Source organism: Lissotriton helveticus, chromosome 2_1 (genome assembly GCF_964261635.1).
Source record: "Lissotriton helveticus chromosome 2_1, aLisHel1.1, whole genome shotgun sequence".
In the NCBI taxonomy this organism is placed as follows: Eukaryota; Metazoa; Chordata; class Amphibia; order Caudata; family Salamandridae; genus Lissotriton; species Lissotriton helveticus.
This window is the reverse complement of record NC_136059.1, coordinates 981,643,575-981,664,774: the sequence shown is the minus strand read 5'-3', so window position 1 is coordinate 981,664,774 and position 21,200 is coordinate 981,643,575. Positions and strand designations below refer to the sequence as shown.

Sequence of the window (21,200 nt, the reverse complement as noted above, 5' to 3'; positions counted from 1 at the left end):
GAAGTAATTTAATTGTAATAAAGTAAATATTAATGTTTATTTATATGTATTGATAATTAATTGATAATTAATTATTAAGTGGTAATTAATTTTTATTAATTGGTAATTCTTATTTTTTAATTGGTAATTAATTTTTATTAATTGGTAATTATTTTTTTATTGGTATTGATAAGTAATTTAATCTTATTTTAATATTAAATCATTACTTTCCCTACTGTTGCACTCTCAGGAGTGGGAATAGTCATTTTTACCCCTAAGCTATCCAACGCTTTCCCTACTGTTGCACTCTCTAGAGTGGGAATAGTAATATTTACCCTCCCTCAATCCAACGCTTTCCTACTGTTGCACTCACTGGAGTGGGAATAGTAATTTTTACCCTCCTGCTATCCAACGCTTTCCCTACTGTTGCACTCACTGGTGTAGGAATAGTAATTCTTACCCTCCTGCTATCCAATGCTTTCCTTCCTGTGGCACTCTCTGGATTGGGAATAGTAATTTTTACCCACCTGCTATCCAACACTTTCCCTACTGTTGCACTCTTTGGAGTGGGAATAATAATTTTTACTCCTAAGCTATCCAACGTTTTCCCAACTGTTGCACTCACTGGAGTGGGAATAGTAATTTTTACCCCTACGCTATCCAACACTTTCCCTACTGTTGCACTCACTGGAGTGGGAATAGTAATTTGTACCCCTACGCTATCCAATGCTTTCCCTACTGTTGCACTCTCTGGACTGGGAATAGTAATTTTTACCCTCCCGCTATCCAACGCTTTCCCTACTGTTGCACTCTTTGGAGTGGGAATAGTAATTTTTACCCTCCCGCTATCCAACGCTTTCCCTACTGTTGCACTCTTTGGAGTGGGAATAGTAATTTTTACCCCTACGCTATCCAATGTTTTCCCTATTGTTGCACTCACTGGAGTGGGAATAGTAATTTGTACGCTCTCACTATCCAACAAAATCTCTACTTTTTTTTACATTACATTTATTATTTTTACATTTTAAGCTTTTTTACATTATTTTAAGTATGTTTTATTTAATTATTTTTAATATTTAAATACTTTTATATTATTTTTAATACATTTAAAAAATTCGATATTTTAGTTAAGTATATTTTAACATTCTATATTTTGGATTCAATATTTTAGTACTTACCTGTTTGTAGATAGGGATTCTATATTCTGTACTTCGATATTTTGGAGTCGATATTTTGGGCATTCTATATTATGCCCCTCGATATTTAGTCACTGAACCAAGCAACAGCCTAGAGCAGTATGAAGAAGAGCATTCTCAGTCTTGCCATACGTCTTTGTGTCATATCTGCTTGAAGAGACAGGAGTCAGAACCTGCTACAGGAGGACAGTCCAAGTCAACATCGGAAATTGGCTGCCTTTGCACTGACTGCTCCCCTATTCTTAAACAGATGTGGCATGGTGAATGCTGTTCTCATTAAAACAATTACTTTTTTTTTTCTTTTTGCATCCATGCAGGAAAATCCCCAAAACCCTCATTCTTCTTTTTACCTTCCAACATTCCCTACATCCCCTCACCCATTCCTTCCCCTTTTTTCTATTAGCAAGAACTGGGGAAGGCCCACTACCCTCCCCCTTTGCCTTTTCCTTCCTTCCTTGGCCCCTGGTCCATGCCCATACTCACTTACTATGACTTCCCCTTTCCCCTTCTTCTTCCAGTTACCTCTAACCGTCCCTTGGTTTCTTTTTCCCCATGCAGTTTATTTTAACCCACTCCTTACAGATATCTTTTTGCCCTGATCTCCTGGCTGCGAGGCCTCCGGGTAGCATGGGCGCTATATAAATATTCTTTCAATTCAATTCCCCATCCCACCTTATCTTTTCTTCATCATCTTTGGTTTTGTCTGGTCTCTGATGTGCCGTCTTGCCAGATAACAGTAGCAATAGAAAACACTACACTACTGTTACATCCCTTTTTTTTAAGTTTAACATAGCTACAATTTCTATTTTTTTATACATTGGGCGACATGTGTTTTTTGTTACTTCGTCTAGATTCAATACGATAGCCAGTTCATTATTTTTTTAAATCAGTAGTTTCACCCTAAAAAAAAGTTTTCCAACACTTTGGTTATTCGTCTATATGTAGATTTCCAAACCTGGGGTGGTCAATCTAGTGTTATTTATTTTGGGGGTTTCACCAAAGTGAGTTAGAGCCATCGAAGAAGGAGCTCGACTGCTGAGAAGTTATATGAGGGGGAGGAGATGGAATGTGTTGATTATAGGTCTCCAGCCAAGGTGAGACATGTCCTAAATGTAGCACAGGCTGCTGCACCCGCATTCAGGCTGGCTTAACCTATGGACCTTATGCCTAAAAGAATAAAATCTGAAGATGCTGATAATCTTTCACAGGTACACATGAGGGTCACTGCTGAAGCAGAAACCAGTCCAATTTTCACATGTATTAGAATACATCTGTGTATCATATTTTATTTGATATATGAATGTTAAGCTGCACATTGTAAAATGTGTTCATTTCTTTCGAATCAGTTTATTTTCACATAACTAATTGGGCCCTGTTTGGAAGCATATGAATAGAGAATAGAAGTGTAAATCCTCAATTTCGCCAAATCCCATTCTTTTCTTTGTTATAGATTAGTTTTTGTACATGTTATATGCATCTCTAATTTCTAAGGGCCAATAATGAAAGTTTAATTAAAAAAACTGAATTAGCAACTGAGCTGTTTGACGTACTTGGGAGGAGACAGTAAACTGGAGTAGTTCAATCAAATTTCTGGAAATATTATAAGCTGATATAGTTCTTGGAAATTATCTTAGATAAAATCCAAACGACACTGTACTGCAAATTACAAAACAAATCCCCTGCTTGTTATTCTAATAATTCAGGACTCTAGGTGGTGGACAACATGATAGTTGATCTGTTTAGAAGATAGCCAAGATGGATGTTGAAAACAATACCTAAATAGGGAGCAACCAGAAACAGTCCTAGTACCTACTTGGGTGGAATCTGTGGAATCAGACCCATTCTTTAGACACTAATGCACCACACTAGAAGGGAGAGGTAAAATAGTAGTTTGTGGCGATGGTATTGTATTGCAATTGCATATAATAATAATAATAATAATAATGCTACTTATATAGCGCCTGGTTACACTAGACACAGTGTGTCCCCGCGCTTAAAACTAATTGCCAGTTCAAAGCCCCGGAGAAAGACTGCTGAAGGAAAGGGCGCAGAACCTCAGAGTTTAGGGAAGAGATGAGTTTTCAGTTTGCGTCTAAAATTTCCCTCAGATGGCTCCATCCGGAGCTCAATGGGGAGGTCATTCCACTGTTTGCTGGCCAAGTATCTAAAAGACCTACCATCCATCCGTGCCCGCTGGATTCTGGGCACCTTAAAGAGCATACGGCCCTGAGATCGTAGTCAGCGGTTAGGGTAGTACTTGGTAAGCAGTTTTTGAAGATATACGGGACCTCTATCATAGGCAATGCGATGGGTTATACACATGCTTTCAAATATAATGCGCTCTCGCATGGGGAGCCAGTGGAGGTGCGTCAAGGCTTGTTTCCCTGAAGATCTTCTAGGGAGGTTAAGAGCCAGTCTAGCTGCTGCGTTTTGAACGCACTGGAGCCTGTGAAGACCCTTCTTACTCAGACCTCGATACAAAGCGTTACTATAGTTGAGATGGGGCGTCACCAGGGTATGAATTAGCGTTTTTCTATTGACTGCAGGAAGCAGGTCCAGGGTCTTGCGAAGGGTCTTGAGGATCCCATAGCATTTCCCTGCTATCCCTCTAGTGTGGTGTTCAAAGGATAGAGTCTCGTCCAGTTTGACCCCCAAATTCTTAACCTGTTCCAATGGTTTGGGAGCAGTGCCAAGTTCTTTGGGCCACCACGCTGACGACCAGATGGATGGGGATTTCCCCAACACCAGAAGTTCAGTTTTATTGGCGTTGAGGCGTAAACAGTTAGTGTTCATCCATCTCGCTAGTCCGCTCAAACAGGCTGTAAAGTTGGCTGCAGCTTCTTCCGGGGGCTGAGACAGTGTCACTACCAGCTGGGTGTCATCAGCGTATGACACTATCTCAACCCCGTATGTAGCAACCAACTTGGCTAGGGGCGCCATATAAAGGTTAAACAAAGTCGGGCTCAAAATAGAGCCCTGAGGCACCCCATGTTTGAGCGAACGCACCCTAGATTTAAAAGGTGGGCAACAGACTTGAAATTGTCTGTTCGCCAGGAATGCACGCATCCACTCGTAAGCCAGCCCCTCAATACCAATCTCGCTAAGGCGAGAGAGTAACAGGGGGTGAGAGACGGTGTCAAATGCCGCGCTCAGATCTAACAAAAGGAGCGCGGCTGTCTTCCCCTCGTCAACTCTACTCCTTAATAGTTCCGTGGAGAAAAGGAGGGCTGATTCAGTCGAGTGGAGCGCTCTAAATCCTGATTGCGAGGGATGCAGATGTGATCCCCTTTCCAAATGTTCTGAAAGCTGCTTATTAACTATTTTTTCAACCACCTTAGCGCAGAAAGGAAGCAGTGATATTGGTCGATAATTATCCAGCTGCGCAGCACTCAAATGAGGTTTTTTCTTTAAAGGGATCACTTGCGCTACTTTCCAATCTTGAGGGATCTGGCTTTTTGAAAAAGACAGTTTTGCCATGTGGCCTATATGAGTTGTTAGAAGCTCAACTTGATTCCTAAGGACGTTGGGACGAGCCACATCCCTGGGAGAGCCTGATTTGATACTACGAATGATATTCAGCAACTCCGTGGTATTGGGCACCGTGAACTGGTTAAAACCCCCGTTGTTAGTCATCTCACTACTGGTGGAGATATTTCTGGTGCATTCTACCAGTGCCTCTGGAAAGGTTTCGTAGATGGTGTCCACTTTCTGCACAAAAAAGTCGGCGATAGCTTCACACATATCTGTTGAGTGCCGGTCAGGAGTTATGGTTCTCTCCAATGAGGTGAGCTCCTTGTAGATAACAAAGAGCTCCTTCGTAGAGTGCTCCGCCAGCTCAATTCTATTCTTTAAAAACTGACGTTTAGTGGATCTAATCAATTTATGTTAACTCGTTATACTCTTTTTATAATTGAGTCTAGCCAAGTCATCATATTTATTGCGCCACATGCGTTTCAGCTTTTTGCATTCCTTTTTACAATTCTTTAATTCAGCATTAAACCACTGAGCTGTTTTCGAGCACCTCGTTGGGGGCTTAGTAGTCCACGGGGCAGTTTCATCTAAAGCTCCTGACAGCCATTTTTCATAGTCTGACCAGGCTTCGTCTATGTTATCTTTAAGTGAAGGGCTACATTTTTTAAAGCCAGTTCTAGTTCATCCTGCTTAATTTTCCCCCATTGCCTACGTTTATATACCATCGATTTAGTACTCGACAGTCGTTTAGACTCACCACGGATGGTGAATTCCACCAAAAAATGGTCCGACCATAATACTCACTGGGGGGTTGAAATATATATATATACAGTGTTTACTACCCCTGATGATGCATTGCAGTGCTTTATGCCAGGCAGCACTCAACTTCAGAACTCAAGGTTATTCCAGTGCTATTGGTTATTATCTTTGACATGAGTTGTGGGCAATTTTCAGAAATACAATCATAGAGATTAAGACACGCATGTTTGTGACTTTGAGAAGATTCTGCTCAGAGAGGATAGGAAAGAAGGATAAGGCCATTTAAAGAAAATGTAGAGGTCACAATCAGAAGTTTCACCTAGAGGTGACTTTTCATGTCAGATTTAGAATTATAGAAGATGCTTTTTGAGATAGCATGCAATTTGTGCGTGCAACAAATTACAAGTGAATATAGTGATGTGTTAGGTACCCTCGCTGTTAGTCTACCACTAGACAACATCTCTAGCCAGGTCAGCTGATCAGCTCAGTGTTTGAAAGCATAATGTTAAGACTGGACCCATACACTTGGAAATATCAAGATCTTTAAGCTGTGTTCGAAGAACCAGTAACCTCAGTACCATAGCAATGTCAGATAAATAAATGGGTAAATAATGTAAACACTGAAATGGACGTTCTGCAAATGCTGGAGTGGATGGCTTGTGCTGTTCCTTCTCTGGTTTGGCTCCCAGTATTAACTGCAAAAGGTTAGTGGGATCAATTTTAAATTCTTCTAGTTGTGGCGTGGCAAACGATGGGTGAGTAGGACAGCAGAAGTGTATTGCCTGGATTCCTGTGAATTGAGGGTGAAGAGTCATACACTAAAGTGAGGAGGAGGGTGACAGCTCTTATTAATAATTAAATTAAGATTTTGGTTGATACGGGCTGCTGATTAAACTGTTATGAATACGTTTTAGTGTGAAGTCAAAAGAAAAGAAGAAAGTAATGCGTTTTGTACCTGATCTAAAACTGCTGTTTTGCGAAAGTAGAGAAAGATTATGTGTAAGTTAAGAGTAGTGGAAATATCAGAACAAACAACAACTTTTCATGCTTGATAAAAGTATAATGAGTCTAACACAAACTCACAAATATTTTAATTGACAGTATTGTGATAGCAAAAACTTGACCCACACATTGGGCCTTATTCACAAAGTTAAACTTATACTTTGCAGAGCGTTCACTACTGTTTTTGTATTTATAAACTACGAGTTTAATTTTACTACAAGTAATTTTATTACTGCCTAGACTCCGCACTCATAGTAGAGTCTCTGCAGTCATAAAATTCCTAGTCGTAAAATTACACTTGTAGTTTGTGAATACCAAAACAGTTGTAAACCTACTACAAAGTGTGAGTTTATCTTTGTGAATCAGGCCATTAGGGTGCATAAGAGATGCTCTTTTTTCACTGATGTAGTTGTAGCATACAGTTTAATGGGCCATATTGTGTTCCAAACATTAAAAGTAAATGATATTCATAAAATGAATGATATGTTACTTATTTTTTTTATAAATAAAGATTATTCTATTATCCAATAAAAGAAAACGTTAATGGGAGGTGAGATATTTGCAATATGTATGTTTGATGTTATACTGAAAGAATTAAGAGGAGAACGATTTCTAAGTCAATTGAACTGGGGTTTGTCATAATGTATTGATTGTTGCACTTGTTATTTTCTCTTCCTCAGCTCTTCCATGAAGAGTTAGCACTGCAGATGGTGGTCAGCACTGGCATGGTGAGGGAAAACGTCTTCAAGTATGCATGGTTCTTCTTTGAACTTCTGGTAAGGCTCTCGTATTGAACATAACACTTTTTACATGCAACTAAAAGTTCAAATGTGTGCATGTTTGATAAGGTTACTACTTATAAATGTACTCCTATGATGAATATGTTTACGGTAGTCACAGAAAATGTCAAAACTATGCACCACAATTCACGAAAATCATAGAGTTTTGTACAAATAACAAAAACAATAGGTTTTCTGCCACTGGAATTGACCAGGCTACCTTTAGGGTTTAGGTGCAAATTTTCTTTTTCTTCTAATGAAACACGTTTTTGCTTATTTGTAGCGAGCGCCCACACACTGATCCTCCCTTATATATTAGGTGGTGTTAGGAAATTCTGTACCCCGCCATACAAATATACTCATGTATGTTTTGACAATAAGTGTAGGTGTACAAACACATGTCAAACTTCAGAAAGTGAAGACCAATTCACTTCACTTTAAGGAATTTGATTGCACTGGAAAAGAAAATATTGGGAAGATTTGCTGTTTCAGCAGCAGAAGGACTTGTTCTGTGGGTGTGCACCTTCCAAGAGAGAACACTTGATTATGTTGTAAGTGCTTATTTTGGAAACATTTTAACCCTTTGAGCTCTCCCTTGCACTTCAGTACCACTCCTGTTCATTGTTAAAGTGAGTGTTAGTGGCGACCTTGGCTTTGTCCAGTCTTTATCGAGAATCTCCATTGAAAAAAAACACAGCCTTTTAAGTTGGGCATGCATATTAATTTACCAAAATCATAGGGATAGTGGTAGTAACACCATATGCTTTTTAGAAGAAGTGACATAAAATACAGAGGAGTCATTGTGCAGTTCTATAAACAATCTTTATTGAAAACTCAATCAGCAAAAATGTAACAAACATTGATTTATAATGAGCACAGCCATGCCATCACTACATCTGGGAAACAACTAATAGGATTCTGAATTTAGAATGATCAGTAGAGAGTTTGGTTGAATCACAGGGATGGGAGGTTCTGGAAAACTGAAATAATCTATTTTCTCCTAGAAAAAAAATACCATACCATGTGGAGGTACAGGTGCTACTATTTTCTATAGTGTGAGCCAACGTACTTTGAAAATGTTTTTGTTAGATCAAGGAAGGCCATAGATTTAACTAGTTGTTTCATGCTTTTATTATGCTATGCATTATAGATACTGCACTCTTTCAGTTGAACAAATCAACATCTCAAAAAACGAGCAATTCTTAAAATGTTAGCTTAGTTTATTGGTGACTGTTTCTTAAGTATCCGTGTGTTTTCCAAACAACAAGCAAGAGATACAAAAAAACATTGTAATCCAATAGCAGGTAACACTTATAATCAAATAGACTGAAATGTTATTACGTTGTCATTTGTTCCTATGTTTTGCATTCAATTATTGTACAGGTTTGACAGATATGAATATGTTGGTCCATAATGTTGTTTATTCACCTTGAATAAGCAATGTTTTTGTGTGTGTGGGGGTTGATGAAGAAGCTTATTGGTTTATTTGTGTGTGGTGAGGGGTTGATGAAGAAGCTTATTGGTTTATTTGTTCTTACCAAATTTGGTTAGCACTTTTATTTAGGATAAGTTTGACGGAAGCATGAAATATAATTCGTAGAGACCACCTTTTTTCAATGCTGGATTAATATTCTTAGGCTCTAGTTGCTTATGCTGATCTTCATGGTCACAATTATACTAATCTTTCAATGTTTCAATGTAAATGCTCAGGAGCATTGAAAGATAGCCACTCCTCGTGGAGATGATGTAGGAGTTCTATTATGGGGATCAAATATTAGTGAATGTTTTGTCTTGACAATTAGATTAATTCCTTTCAGATACATTCCTCAGTCAGCCTAATTGGAGGAAATGTTTGCCAGAGAGAGTTTGCTCTTCTGATCAAGCCAGAAAGTCTTAGAAGATGGACTTTGTGGTTATTTTCACTAATGTTGCTAGGTGGCTAAAAGCGACAGCTTCTTTCTTGGGGGTTGTGTGGGCCTCGTCAATATGTTGCTGATTTCAGTTCACACCTTAACAAGAAGCTTGCATTCCATCTCTTTCCAGCGAACATTTAAACATTAGGCCAGTTCTGCTGTGGAAGATTCACATTGAGAAGTGAAAGGTGGACCGGTTTTTCATAATGGTCTGAACTGCTGATGAGCGCTTGGAGAGCGCTGATTGCTTACCTCACCTATTGCAAGTGATGACCTCCTAATGGTACTTGATAGAGTGGGATCATAACTCTTTCTTCAGAAGAGCAGGGTTCAAAAGTCTCACCATAACCCATTCCTGTAAAGCTGCATTTGGCTCCCACACTGATTTTGTTGTAACCGGAGTTAAAAACATTTGTTTATAAGCAACTTTGGATAAACTTTTCTTCTGTGATTGATGGCATTTTCTTTCAATTATTGAATATTAATTGTTTTTGCTGAAACCTGAGCATGAACCCACTTAAAAACAATGTGTGAAGTTTACTTCTATGTATTTCGGCAATACAGCGTTATGATACACATACTTTTTCATGTTGTGTATTGCTCCACATATTAATGAGTGAAGTACAGGCTCTGATAAATATGTTAAAAAATATTAATAATAGGTGGGCAGCATGTTTAATTGCTTTACCATAAAATATTCTAACAGTGTCATGTTAAGTGGAGTACTTCCTGTTTGTAAGCCCAGCATCTCAGCTTGACTATCCTCAAATTGCTGTATAATTAGTGGATGTTTTCAGTGTCTTTCAACAATTAAGAATAATGGTTTGATATGCTTTTCTTCCTTTTTTCATTTAGTTTGAATTTTTCTCCTGATTGTTTTGTCTTATCAGTTATTGTGTTATTCAAGGTGTTAACCCTCGATTTAAACAGTAGTGTTTTAAATTTAGCACTAATTGACGGTTTTTACGCTCCTTAATTTTAACTCCACATCTATATTTGGATATTGGTTTAGATTGTCCTTACAGTTTCCAGATGTGTCCAGTGTTACAAGATTGCGTCCGTATATGCCCTTATAATCCAACAAACAATACATTTCAAAAGATGGAACTGTCCAAAATGGGGTTTTGCAATATTAATTCATATTTGTTTGTGTTACTAGGTCAAAAGCATGGCTCAATACATTCATCTTGTGGAAAAGCAGGACAGTTCTCGGAGTACTCGATTTTCAGACCGCTTCAAGGATGACATCAACACCATTGTAAACGTTGTCACCTCCGAGATAGGGGCACTTTTGCTTAAGCCACAGAAGGTAATGCAATTGAGACATATCCTTCTCCTGTATATTCAGTGTGAATTCAGCATTCCCAAAATGTTCTGCAAAGTACACACAACATAGTGGAGCAATGGGCAGTATGTGTGGATAAAATGCCCTCCTACTGTTTAGCAGGGTACCTACAAAAATGTACTTCATATTACATCATAGGTTGGTACTCCCTAAATATGATTCTGAGGCCAGAGCTAGCTGTATTACAGCAAACCCCTGACCTTCAGCAGGCCTCCAACTATTGATAAATAGTAATTGTACAACTCCAGATATAGGTCTCCCCCACACCAACTTTTAATACTAACTAGAAACGTACTGCTTGCGTATTAAATGGTTGTATGTCAAAATATTGTTCCAAGACTATTGTGCTACTCTAATATCATGTGCAAAATATTAAGGACTAAAGGCCATATGTACGAACACAGTTTTCCATAGATACAGAATGGGTACATCTGGCCCTAAAATACAGAGACGGCAAGAGCATATAGGTGAGTGTAGACATGTTATTCCACATCTATGTTGTCAAGGTATGTAGCTGTGGAGTTTTGTCAAGTAAACCTATACTTATTTAATATTCTAATATTTCCACGATATTATTTTGTCATGATTTTTGTTAAACAATATTTAGGTGGAATACATATAAAATTAACTTGCTAATCTACTAAAATGGCCAGCTGGCAACATGAGCATTTCATAAAACCTGTGAATACGCACATGATATGCAGAACTGTCAGATAGACCGGATTAAAATGGGCTATATTGAATCAACTTTCATTAAAAGGAAAATAAATTGGCAGTTTTTTTGTGAGAATCTATGATATTAGGCACACAAAATTCCGTTCAAGAGAAAGCAAAATCACATGGTTTTGGTTAGAAATCCCTATGTAATACATCTGGGGAAAAAACAAATTGAGGCCCAATAAAAGGTTTAAAAATACCCTCCATACTATTGTATGGTATGTAGAATGTGTTCCATTTGAGAAATACAGATGCTTAACCCCTTCCATGCTGCCGCGATTCTGCTCCTGTGCTGCAGATTTCAGCGCGGGTGCGGTCATGACGGCCCCCAGCCGTCATCAGCACATGAGCACCGTAGTGCATGACGGCTGGGGGCCGTCATCAGCATGGAAGCGGTTAAATAAAGGTGCAAGTTCCTTAAGACTCTTAGCACTTGATTACAAGTGGCTCGTAATATTTCGACCCATGCAAGAGTTAACACATGGGTCGGAGTTACAAGTTTGAAGGTATTTAATGCATAAGAGATTTATCAGATGAGTTAAATACCTCAACCTTCATTACATTTCTGCAGGTGAAACCTGCTGAAATTTAACTCAGGAAAACAAACAGTATTTACCGTAGCATGCAGATTTGGGTGTGTTAAACACTAAAATTCTCATGTTATTCCCCATTAACTCATAAATGGTGTTATTTAACACACTATGATGAAAGTGCACGCATGGATTGCAAGTGCATCCCTGTATGGAAGGCACACCTTTGGGTTCAAGAATGAATTCCAGGGTTTGTTTTGAATTTCTTTTTAATGATTTCTTCAATTATTCTTTCAAAAGATCATGAATTTTAGTCCATTAATTCATTTTGTGAGTTAAAGTTTGTTAACGGCTGTGAAGGGAATTTTAAGATATGGTGCTCGAAGGGGGTGAAGGTCGTGAATCTGAACTTACGGTTCGCCGACCTCCGCGGAGGACTAGGCGATCTGAAAAAAGTATGGTGAAAGTATGGTTAGTGGTTACCTCGTAACCCGGCGTGTTGACGGCAAATATTAAAAAGAAACATGCTGACAGCAGGTTTCAGTGGGGCGTGAACGTTGGCGAGACTTACTTGGAAGCGCGAGCGCTGTGCTCGTGCTGCTCCCACGTACGCAAATATCTATATGCAAAACTTTGAAGAGACACCCATCTATGGCAACAGCAACTTCCAAAGCCCGAAATGCATCGGAGTCTTATTTTGTTGGACAAAATGAATTAATGGACTAAAATTCATGATCTTTTGAAAGAATAATTGAAGAAATCATTAAAAAAAATTCAAAACAAACCCTGGAATTCATTCTTGAACCCAAAGGTGTGCCTTCCATACAGGGATGCACTTGCAATCCATGCGTGCACTTTCATCATAGTGTTTTAAACGCGCCCATCGGACGGAGGCGCCACCTGCAAGAGCACCCAATCCATCAAAACTTGTTCTAAACTATCCTTTCTACGGAACCTTTGTAAAGAAATACCAGCAGTGCACCCTCGACTGAATATTCTAGTTATTTAACACACCCAATAAATAACGTATCCTGTGGTATTGTTATTTATCAGGACCGATAAATAACGCCTTCACTAGTAATCAGACCCTAAGTGGCGAATAGCCTTTTGGTAAAAGATTAGAACTAGGCTTATCTAGTGCTTTAGCTGAAACACAGCGAGTTATCATATGTTGGTGCTTATGGCTAAATTAAGATTACTCAAATTCCCTGAGAGAGTTGATCAAACTTGAACTGGAGTTTTCAAAATCTTCCAAATACGGTTTGAGTAAAAATTTAGATTTTGCCCTACAGGTTTTCAACGTTCAGAAAGATTCAATTGTAAAGATTTTGGATAAAATAAGTTACAGTGTGAACATAGAATAATGTGCCAATGTAAAATGTACGGAAATAGTTTGTCACTCAGCCTTTCCTAATAATATACAGCTATCTATACTTGTCTATCCTGCTAGACCATTCTATGAGGACATTGTTCCTTGATTTATTGCATTGACGGCTTACCGTTCAGTACAAATATAGGCAATTGGTATGAAGATAACAGATTTGTCCATAATTTTCCTCACTGTACTCTTATTCAAGATTTTAATCATGTACTCTGCTTGTCCAATTGGCCAACTTCCCATCAGTTTGGCATCATTGTCTGGAGAAAATGTTCCAATATAATACTATAACAAACGCTCAGGAGGCTTTAAATTTAGAGCCTGATTACGATGTCAGTCGGAAACTAAACCGCTCGACTCTTTGTCGGATTCGGTTCCGACCCACTCGAGTTCGGCGGTTCCGCACGACCGATTACTATGCTTCCGAACACTGTTCGGAAGGACTCCCATTAACTACAAAGGGAGCCTGTGTTCTGACTGACAACACAGGCTCCTATAGGGAAAATGGGTATCTGCGGGAAATCTTGCACCCTGTGGCGGGCACCCCATGGTGCCTGCCACACTGTGCATGTTTTACAGGGGGGTCCTTTGGGTACCCCCTCGACCCCAAACCGGAGGACCCAAGATGAAGGGGGGCCTGCTAGGGGACCCCAAATTCAGTTTCTGACAGGCTTTTTGTGTCAGACAGACCGTTTCGGAAAGGCTGTCGGAATCCGACATCTTAATCAGTCAGTCAAAACGCTGTCCATTGAGTTGTACGAATCGGCTTTGACCGACTCGGATTCTCCGAATACCGGAAGGAACCGATTTGGAATTGCCAAACAGTTCCGCTTCCGACTGCGAGCAACGTAATTGGTCGGAATTGTTTCCAACCGAGTTGGGCGGATGGGTTCCGACACGATCTAGGGGAATCCGACTGTCGGTCGGAGCTTTCCGACCCACATCATAATCAGGCCCTAAGTTTATCTGCTACCTACGATAAAATAGTGTTATAGGATTTAAACATTTTTGAACAATGTTTATGCCTTTGATTGCTTGGTTGCTTGCCATTGTAATGTAGAGGGGAATCTAAATGAACTGTACTGAGCAGTTTAAGTTATTAAAATATTTTATTGGACTCCTTGGAAGGATTTTTATCAATACATCTTGTCTGATTATTATTGCACGTAAGCCACACCCAAAGATTCTTTGGTAGACCCCAAGATTTAGAGGAACCTGACTGACCAAATAAATTCAGGTCAATTGTTGTAACAACACAGCTTCAAGATTTTGTGGAACTGCTTATAGCACCGAATCTACCCTGACTACCATTACAGAAGAGTTGTCATCCCATTAGGCAAACAAAATAAGTGCTCTGTGAAAGCCTCAACCTACTGCCCTCTTCCTCAACAAACACAAGAAAAAAGCAGTGAAATGTCTCAAGCTTTTTACTCTCCTATAACATGACAGACTATGTCTTACTGGTGTTTTTTCTGGACAAAGGAAAACCCGAAGGAGTAGCACTAGGGTCCTTGGGCAGTAATCTATTGTACAAGACAGTGGACCCTAGTTATTTAGGATCATGTAAAGGAATAGACATATACTAAATAGTATATAACCTCTGTCCAGCCGGACAGGAATTTATTATTTAGATTTTTTGTAATGGTTCAGATTTTTCAACATTTATACAAAAGTGGGCACAACCTGTGACCCACAGGAGACAAGACAAAACAAGTGACAAGATTTTATGTAGAAAGCGCACAAGGCGGTCTGTACTATTACTCAGTATAACAGACTAAGATTCATTTTGAGCAACCCATTGTTAGCAACATTTCTGTAAATTCATAACAACATATGGTGCTTTTAAAGTCGACGACGTTTCGATGCAATTCAAAGATACATGCATCATCTTCAGGACAAAACTATTAAGCCATGTTTGTCTTGAGATTATTTTACATATGTTACATAACCACTGGAAGGGCTGAATACGATAGCCGTGTTGCAGTTATGGGCAGTTATGGGCTGCTCGATGGCAGGCCGGATGGGGTTCTGGCGATCACCGCCAGAACCCCATCCGGCCTGCCATCGAGCAAGACCTCTCACACATTCCATTTGGAAGCCCGGCAGCACCGCGTTCCAGATCTAGGAACTTATTTTATCAATTTCCGGTAAATTCCCCGTGCTGTCCAACCTGAAATGCCATACAAAATTCCCGCGGCCCCCTGACTAAAAAAACGGCTATTATAATCAGCCCATAACTGCAACACGGCTATCGTATTCAGCGCTTCCAGTGGTTATGTAACATATGTAAAATAATCTCAAGACAAACATGGCTTAATAGTTTTGTCCTGAAGATGATGCATGTATCTTTGAATTGCATCGAAACGTCGTCGACTTTAAAAGCACCATATGTTGTTATGAATTTACAGAAATGTTGCTAACAATGGGTTGCTCAAAATGAATCTTAGTCTGTTATACTGAGTAATAGTACAGACCGCCTTGTGCGCTTTCTACATAAAATCTTGTCACTTGTTTTGTCTTGTCTCCTGTGGGTCACAGGTTGTGCCCACTTTTGTATAAATGTTGAAAAATCTGAACCATTACAAAAAATCTAAATAATAAATTCCTGTCCGGCTGGACAGAGGTTATATACTATTTAGTATATGTCTATTCCTTTACATGATCCTAAATAACTAGGGTCCACTGTCTTGTACAATATATGTCTTACTGGTGGCAAGGTTGAACGAGTTTATTGGGGTGTCTACATTTGATCATATCATTTCTCCTCAACTGTAACTAACAAATGCAGATTAGATAAATTGAATTATCCTAAACATGCCTTCTGCATCGTCTCTGTTGTGCCTACTGTCCAGTATGTACAAAGTACCCCTGGAGAGCTTTAGAAAATTAATTTCCAAATAAACAGAGAAAGGACAAAAATGCACTTCCAGATGGAAAACCGTCTAGAAATCAGACCAATATTACTGTATGCATAAATCTGTTCATCTGAAGTGACCTTTGTTTACATGAATTATGCTACAACTGCTAGGAGGAGCAGAGCATAGTTCATTGCTTGCGGCTGACTTCCGAGCTTTGGAGTGCCTCTAGCAGTCTTACTGAAATTAAGGTTTCTGGGAGTCAAATAAACCTTGGAGCTCTCCTTTAATACCCAGGTCAATGCAGTGGCCAAGTGTGTCAACCCGCAGCATGCCTTGCTCCTGAATAGCCCTACTTAACCAAACTGAGGAAAGCTCACAAGAGCCTAGAGGATAACATTCTTTAACTACTCCTTCGTTGTTTACACATGATGTCGAGCAGCCAACACATGCAGCCAGAATGTGTTGGAAGCTACAAAGGTTTTGTCTGCCTTCCAAGCTCTTTCTGTGGGTGCAATGATCAGGTTTAACATAAAATTCCAGCTCTGGCGAGTGTCAAGTATGCATGTAGCAATTGGCACCCTGTACTATCCTTAACGGAATCCTCATATTCTGGCTATTCAATTGATCAACCAACCTTCAAGCTGCTGAACACCGAGGCAGATTCCAAGGAGTCTAGGGACAGAGGGTGTGAAATGTCCTAAATTCAAACCTGACGGCTGAAACAAACTGTATGCACTCCAGGAAATTCTGAACAAGTAAACCCTTTAGTCTTGACTTCAACTGATTGAAGAATATTGGGCAGAGAATCTCAATCCTTTCTTGCACCTAATCGTATTGCATATATTCTTTCATCTTTGCACTCATGCTAATGTTATTGCAACTCACAATGCTAATAGGTGGCCAAAAGATGACATAGCGTGATTTACTAAAATATTAAATATATATTTAAAGGGTAAACTGTGGACAGTTTATTTAAGAAGAATAGGTTAGCCTGCCATAGATTCTGTGAAACTTGCAAAAATGTGATTTGTGAAAAGCACACAGCTCAAAGTTGGAGTGCTTGAAATGGTTCTTAATGGCAATACAATATGTGCAGGTTTTATTTCTTCATTTTAGACAGGAAAGGGCGCAAGGCAACTTTGTTAAAAGATGAGCCAGAAGCATATAGAGTGAAACCAAAGCAGGTGCATACATTTAGATATAGATAGGTGATTATTGAGAAAACATTTTGCAAGTAAAAAGTAGATGAGGTTTGTGGTCTCAGTTTTGTTGGTTGTAGGTGGATGTGACCAACTACAGCCATCCCCCAAAACACCTCGTTGGCTGATAGTAGTATGTACGTTTAATCCAAGAGTGACTACTGACCTGAAAAGAAGTAGTTTTGTCTTAGTGTTCTTTCTTTCTATGCTCACTGTCAACTCTGGCAACTCCTTCCACCAAGGCTTACATAGCTCACCAGATACCTCCTTGACTAGCTCTTCATTTCACATCTCGATGGAGACTCTTGCATTTAGCAACATTTCACCAAGGCTAAGGCTGTTTCTTGAGTACCTTCCAGAGAAAAATCCTGCTTTACCTAGGCCCTTCCATGTCACCTTTTGCTGTGTCCCATACTGTAAACATGTCTCCAATCAATTGCTGCATTGGGATATTGCTGAATGAAAAAATCGCCAATCTGATAAAGGCAAAGGGTCTAGTAAAAAACATAATGATGTGTGTAATAATCAGGGGCGGCTCCTCCGCTAAAATTTAAAAATAAAAGTATAACGCAATGTTATTATCTTTAATTTTTCTGTGCTGGGGCAGGGGCTAGTCTGCACATGGGGGAGGAGTGGTGGCACCCTCCTAAATATGCATTTGCACTTTGCATGTTCTCCACCCAGGGGGCAATACAACCTGGGTGGATAACATGCCCCAGGTCCCATTCCCCATTTGTGCGCCGAACCACAGCGCTCAGACCTTAGCTATGGCCTATCCTACTTCCTATTTGAAAAGAAGGCAGGAAGAGGACGGAGAGGATGGAAGAGAGGCGGCAGTCGGCCAGCAGGTAAGTGATCTTTTTTATTTATTTATTTATTTCTCCTCCCCCCCCCCCCCCCCCCCACCCTTCCACTCCTCCCTGCCTCACTACTCCTTCGCGGGAGCAGCCACGACTGGTAATAATAAAAGGGATCAGCTTTAAATTTGCAATTGTTCACCTGTGATCTGATGTTCATCTCCCTCGATGATCCTTGCTGGTAGGCTCCATTTGAAGCCTATCTGAGGCAGAGATGCCCTTGCTGGAAGTACACATATGGCTTTACCTCTAGCATTAAAGCGTTTCATGTGCTTTGGTAAACAATTGTGAATCTTATGGTGTCTGGTCTTGAGGAGAATCTACATATCAGCTAGGTATCTGGTCCTAAAATGCTGGGGATGAGCTGTCCAGTTGATTAACAATCACTTAGGAAAAAGCTTGACAATAGATATTTTTGTAACCAAATGTGGTTGTTAATTTTAGTTTTTTTCATTTCTTTTTTTCTCTTATAGGAAACAGAGCAAGCGGAAAAGATTAACATTAGCCTGGCGTTTTTCTTGTATGATCTGCTATCACTGATGGACCGTGGCGTTGTGTTTAATCTCATCAAGAGCTATTGCAACCAGGTACAGTACATAGTCATTAAAAGGCAAATCATCTACGTGAACAGAGAAGTTAGGAAACAGAACTTGAAAAGTCTGTAAGAGATAGCAGTAAACTTGTATACAATAAACAGACTCTTACGGACAAGTGCTATGTTGGTTCTGGTTTCCAAGCAACCTCTCTCCTTTCCACCCGAAAACTGACTTCAGAAAAATGTTAAAAATACTGTTCACTGTTTGTTTAGTGAAGCTGCAACTCTGAAGTTATGTTTGTGGTTGTTAGGTACGTTCTAATACGTTTCACACAATGAAAGTGTGCCATACAGTGCAGCACACCTTTAATATGGAAAAAATGTTACGAGAAATATTTTTCGAATTTAGCGCCTCTTTCATGGAGACATTGATTTTTTTTTGTCCTCATATCACCAACAAAACGATCTCCATATGGCGCAAGTGACACAACTGACCCCTCCATAGGTGGCATTTTTTCTTTAACCGATTCATTCTGTGCTTGGGGAAGAACCAGCACTCTATAAAGAGAACCTAGGTGCAATCATAAGGCTATTTCACGCTGACTTTCTGTTTTACCATGTTTCAGAATGCTCCAATAACGTCTCCCTCTTCAAGTCATAATTCACCCTATCCAGCCTTCTCATTCATGCGGCCACTGCTAGCCATTCGGTGACCACCGGGGACTCAGCATGTGTCCATGTCTTGCAGATTTCTCTTCTTGACAAACAAAATGAAATAAAGCATCAGTGTGCTTCGTTCCTTGGTGAGGACTGAGGGCCCTCTTTCTAAGACTGCTTTTGACACAGCCCAAACCTCATTTTACTACTATGATCTCCCAAACAACCCTTTCTGAATACTTACATCATGTATCACTCCTTTGACTCCTCCCAAATCTCATTTTACTACTATGATTTCCCTAATCCCTTTCTAGAGACTCTTTACTCTTTAATCTCTGACTTTACTCATCCCAAACCTCATCTTGCTACTATGATCCCCCAAATAACACTTTCTACACTCCTCCCTCGTCTAGCCCTCCATTATCCTATTCAATCCACCTAACAGACTTGCATGTCCGACGCTCAAATTATTTCCTTATACTAATCCACCATTAGCCCTTTTTGGGTTCCAGATTAGCGTGCTACTCGTTAAAAAGTGCTTCAACGCCTTGTTAGCGCTATATAAATACAGTTACATTAACAATATCAAGACGGGGCTTACTTGGGTTGCACAGGTCAATATTGAGTTTAACATCTTACCCACATCTTGCCAGAAGGGAACCAGACCTGGACACTCCACAAACATATGTATGTCATTATCCTCCTTCAAGCCGCATCTGGGACATTTATACTCCATTACGTTCTTGGATTTTGCCATTTTTGCAGGAGTCCAATAGCATCTATTAAGAGTAAGGAAATTATTCCTTGTAGGGGGCAGATCTCAGAGTAGTGGTCAGTAATTTCAAAGCAGCTTCGCTCTCCAATCTGCCGCTGCCACCAAAATCGAGTACCAGTTTGAAACCTCCTTTTTCTTAGGTTGGGTGTCCTGCATGTTCCTCCTCAGCTGCCATATTATGGCCTAGAACCCATCCTGTCGCTTTATCCATGCTGTTATCTGGAGGTACTTAAACTTGGAAAAGAAGCCAGATGTTCTCTCCCCCCATTGTTCCCACGAGAGCAGTTCTCCTTCACTCAGTAGGTCACCCAACCCTTAATCACATCTCTTCTAATGGGACTACATAGATTGTCATTAAAACACTCCAGGGTTTCTGTCTAACCCCAGATTAGGGCAAGTAAACTGTAATGAGGAATATTTATTAGGGTCTGTGCATTGTACCACAACCTGGCTATAGCCTGGGGAATCGTAAGTCTAACTTTTTTCAAAAATGTCAAGGCCCAAATATATGCAAAAAGCTCATCTTCATTATATCTGCTGTCAAGCTCTACCATAACCTACCTACTGGGATAATATCAGGATCTCCAATCAGCTCCCTGCAGTTTTTTAATTAAAAGTCCCAACTGTATAGCTGTAAATCTGGTATGACCAGGCCCCCATTGGATACTTTCCTTCTAAAATTATTCCACGATATCCTAACTCCTCTAGAGCTTCATATAAACCTACTGACCTCCCTTTGGAATTTCTTCAGCTCCTTTTTGTTAAACGTTATTGGAATGTTATCAAATACAAAGGTACATTTAGACAGGTTTGTCACCTTAATCAGATGAGTATGGCCATAAATTGTCAGGGGGAAATTTCTCCACTTTTCCAGCAGCCCTTTACATTCTTTAATATGCTGTTTAGGTTAGACTCACCAATTTCCCTAGATCTTTCTCCACCCTGATACCTAAATATTTAATGATTTCTTTCTTTTAACTCCCCTCCCACATATGATTGCATGTCATTATCTATGTCTTGTCTACATGTACTTGGTACAATGAGAGCCTACAAAAAACTGCAACCTCCTGTTATATCACTATATCACCGGATATGTTCTGTTAATGTGTGATGTATAAAGAATTAGGTAATCTTCATACAGTACTAGTTTTTTCCAAAACCCAAACCGCTGAAAGGAACAATATTATTATTCTGTCTGAGACTTTGTGCAAAGGGTTCTATGTAGACATTAAATAAAAGAGGAGATAACG

General features: G+C 39.7%; 1 protein-coding gene across 1 annotated transcript in view; it reads left to right on the top strand.

The window, feature by feature from the left end:
- DOCK8 (dedicator of cytokinesis 8) overlaps positions 1 to 21,200 on the top strand; it is a 765,653-nt gene that overhangs the window by 570,749 nt on the left and 173,704 nt on the right. The window contains exons 24-26 of the mRNA XM_078675733.1: positions 7,088 to 7,183; positions 10,259 to 10,408; positions 18,457 to 18,570. Coding sequence (XP_078531859.1) covers positions 7,088 to 7,183; positions 10,259 to 10,408; positions 18,457 to 18,570 — 360 coding nt within the window. The remainder of the gene's footprint in view (positions 1 to 7,087; positions 7,184 to 10,258; positions 10,409 to 18,456; positions 18,571 to 21,200) is intronic.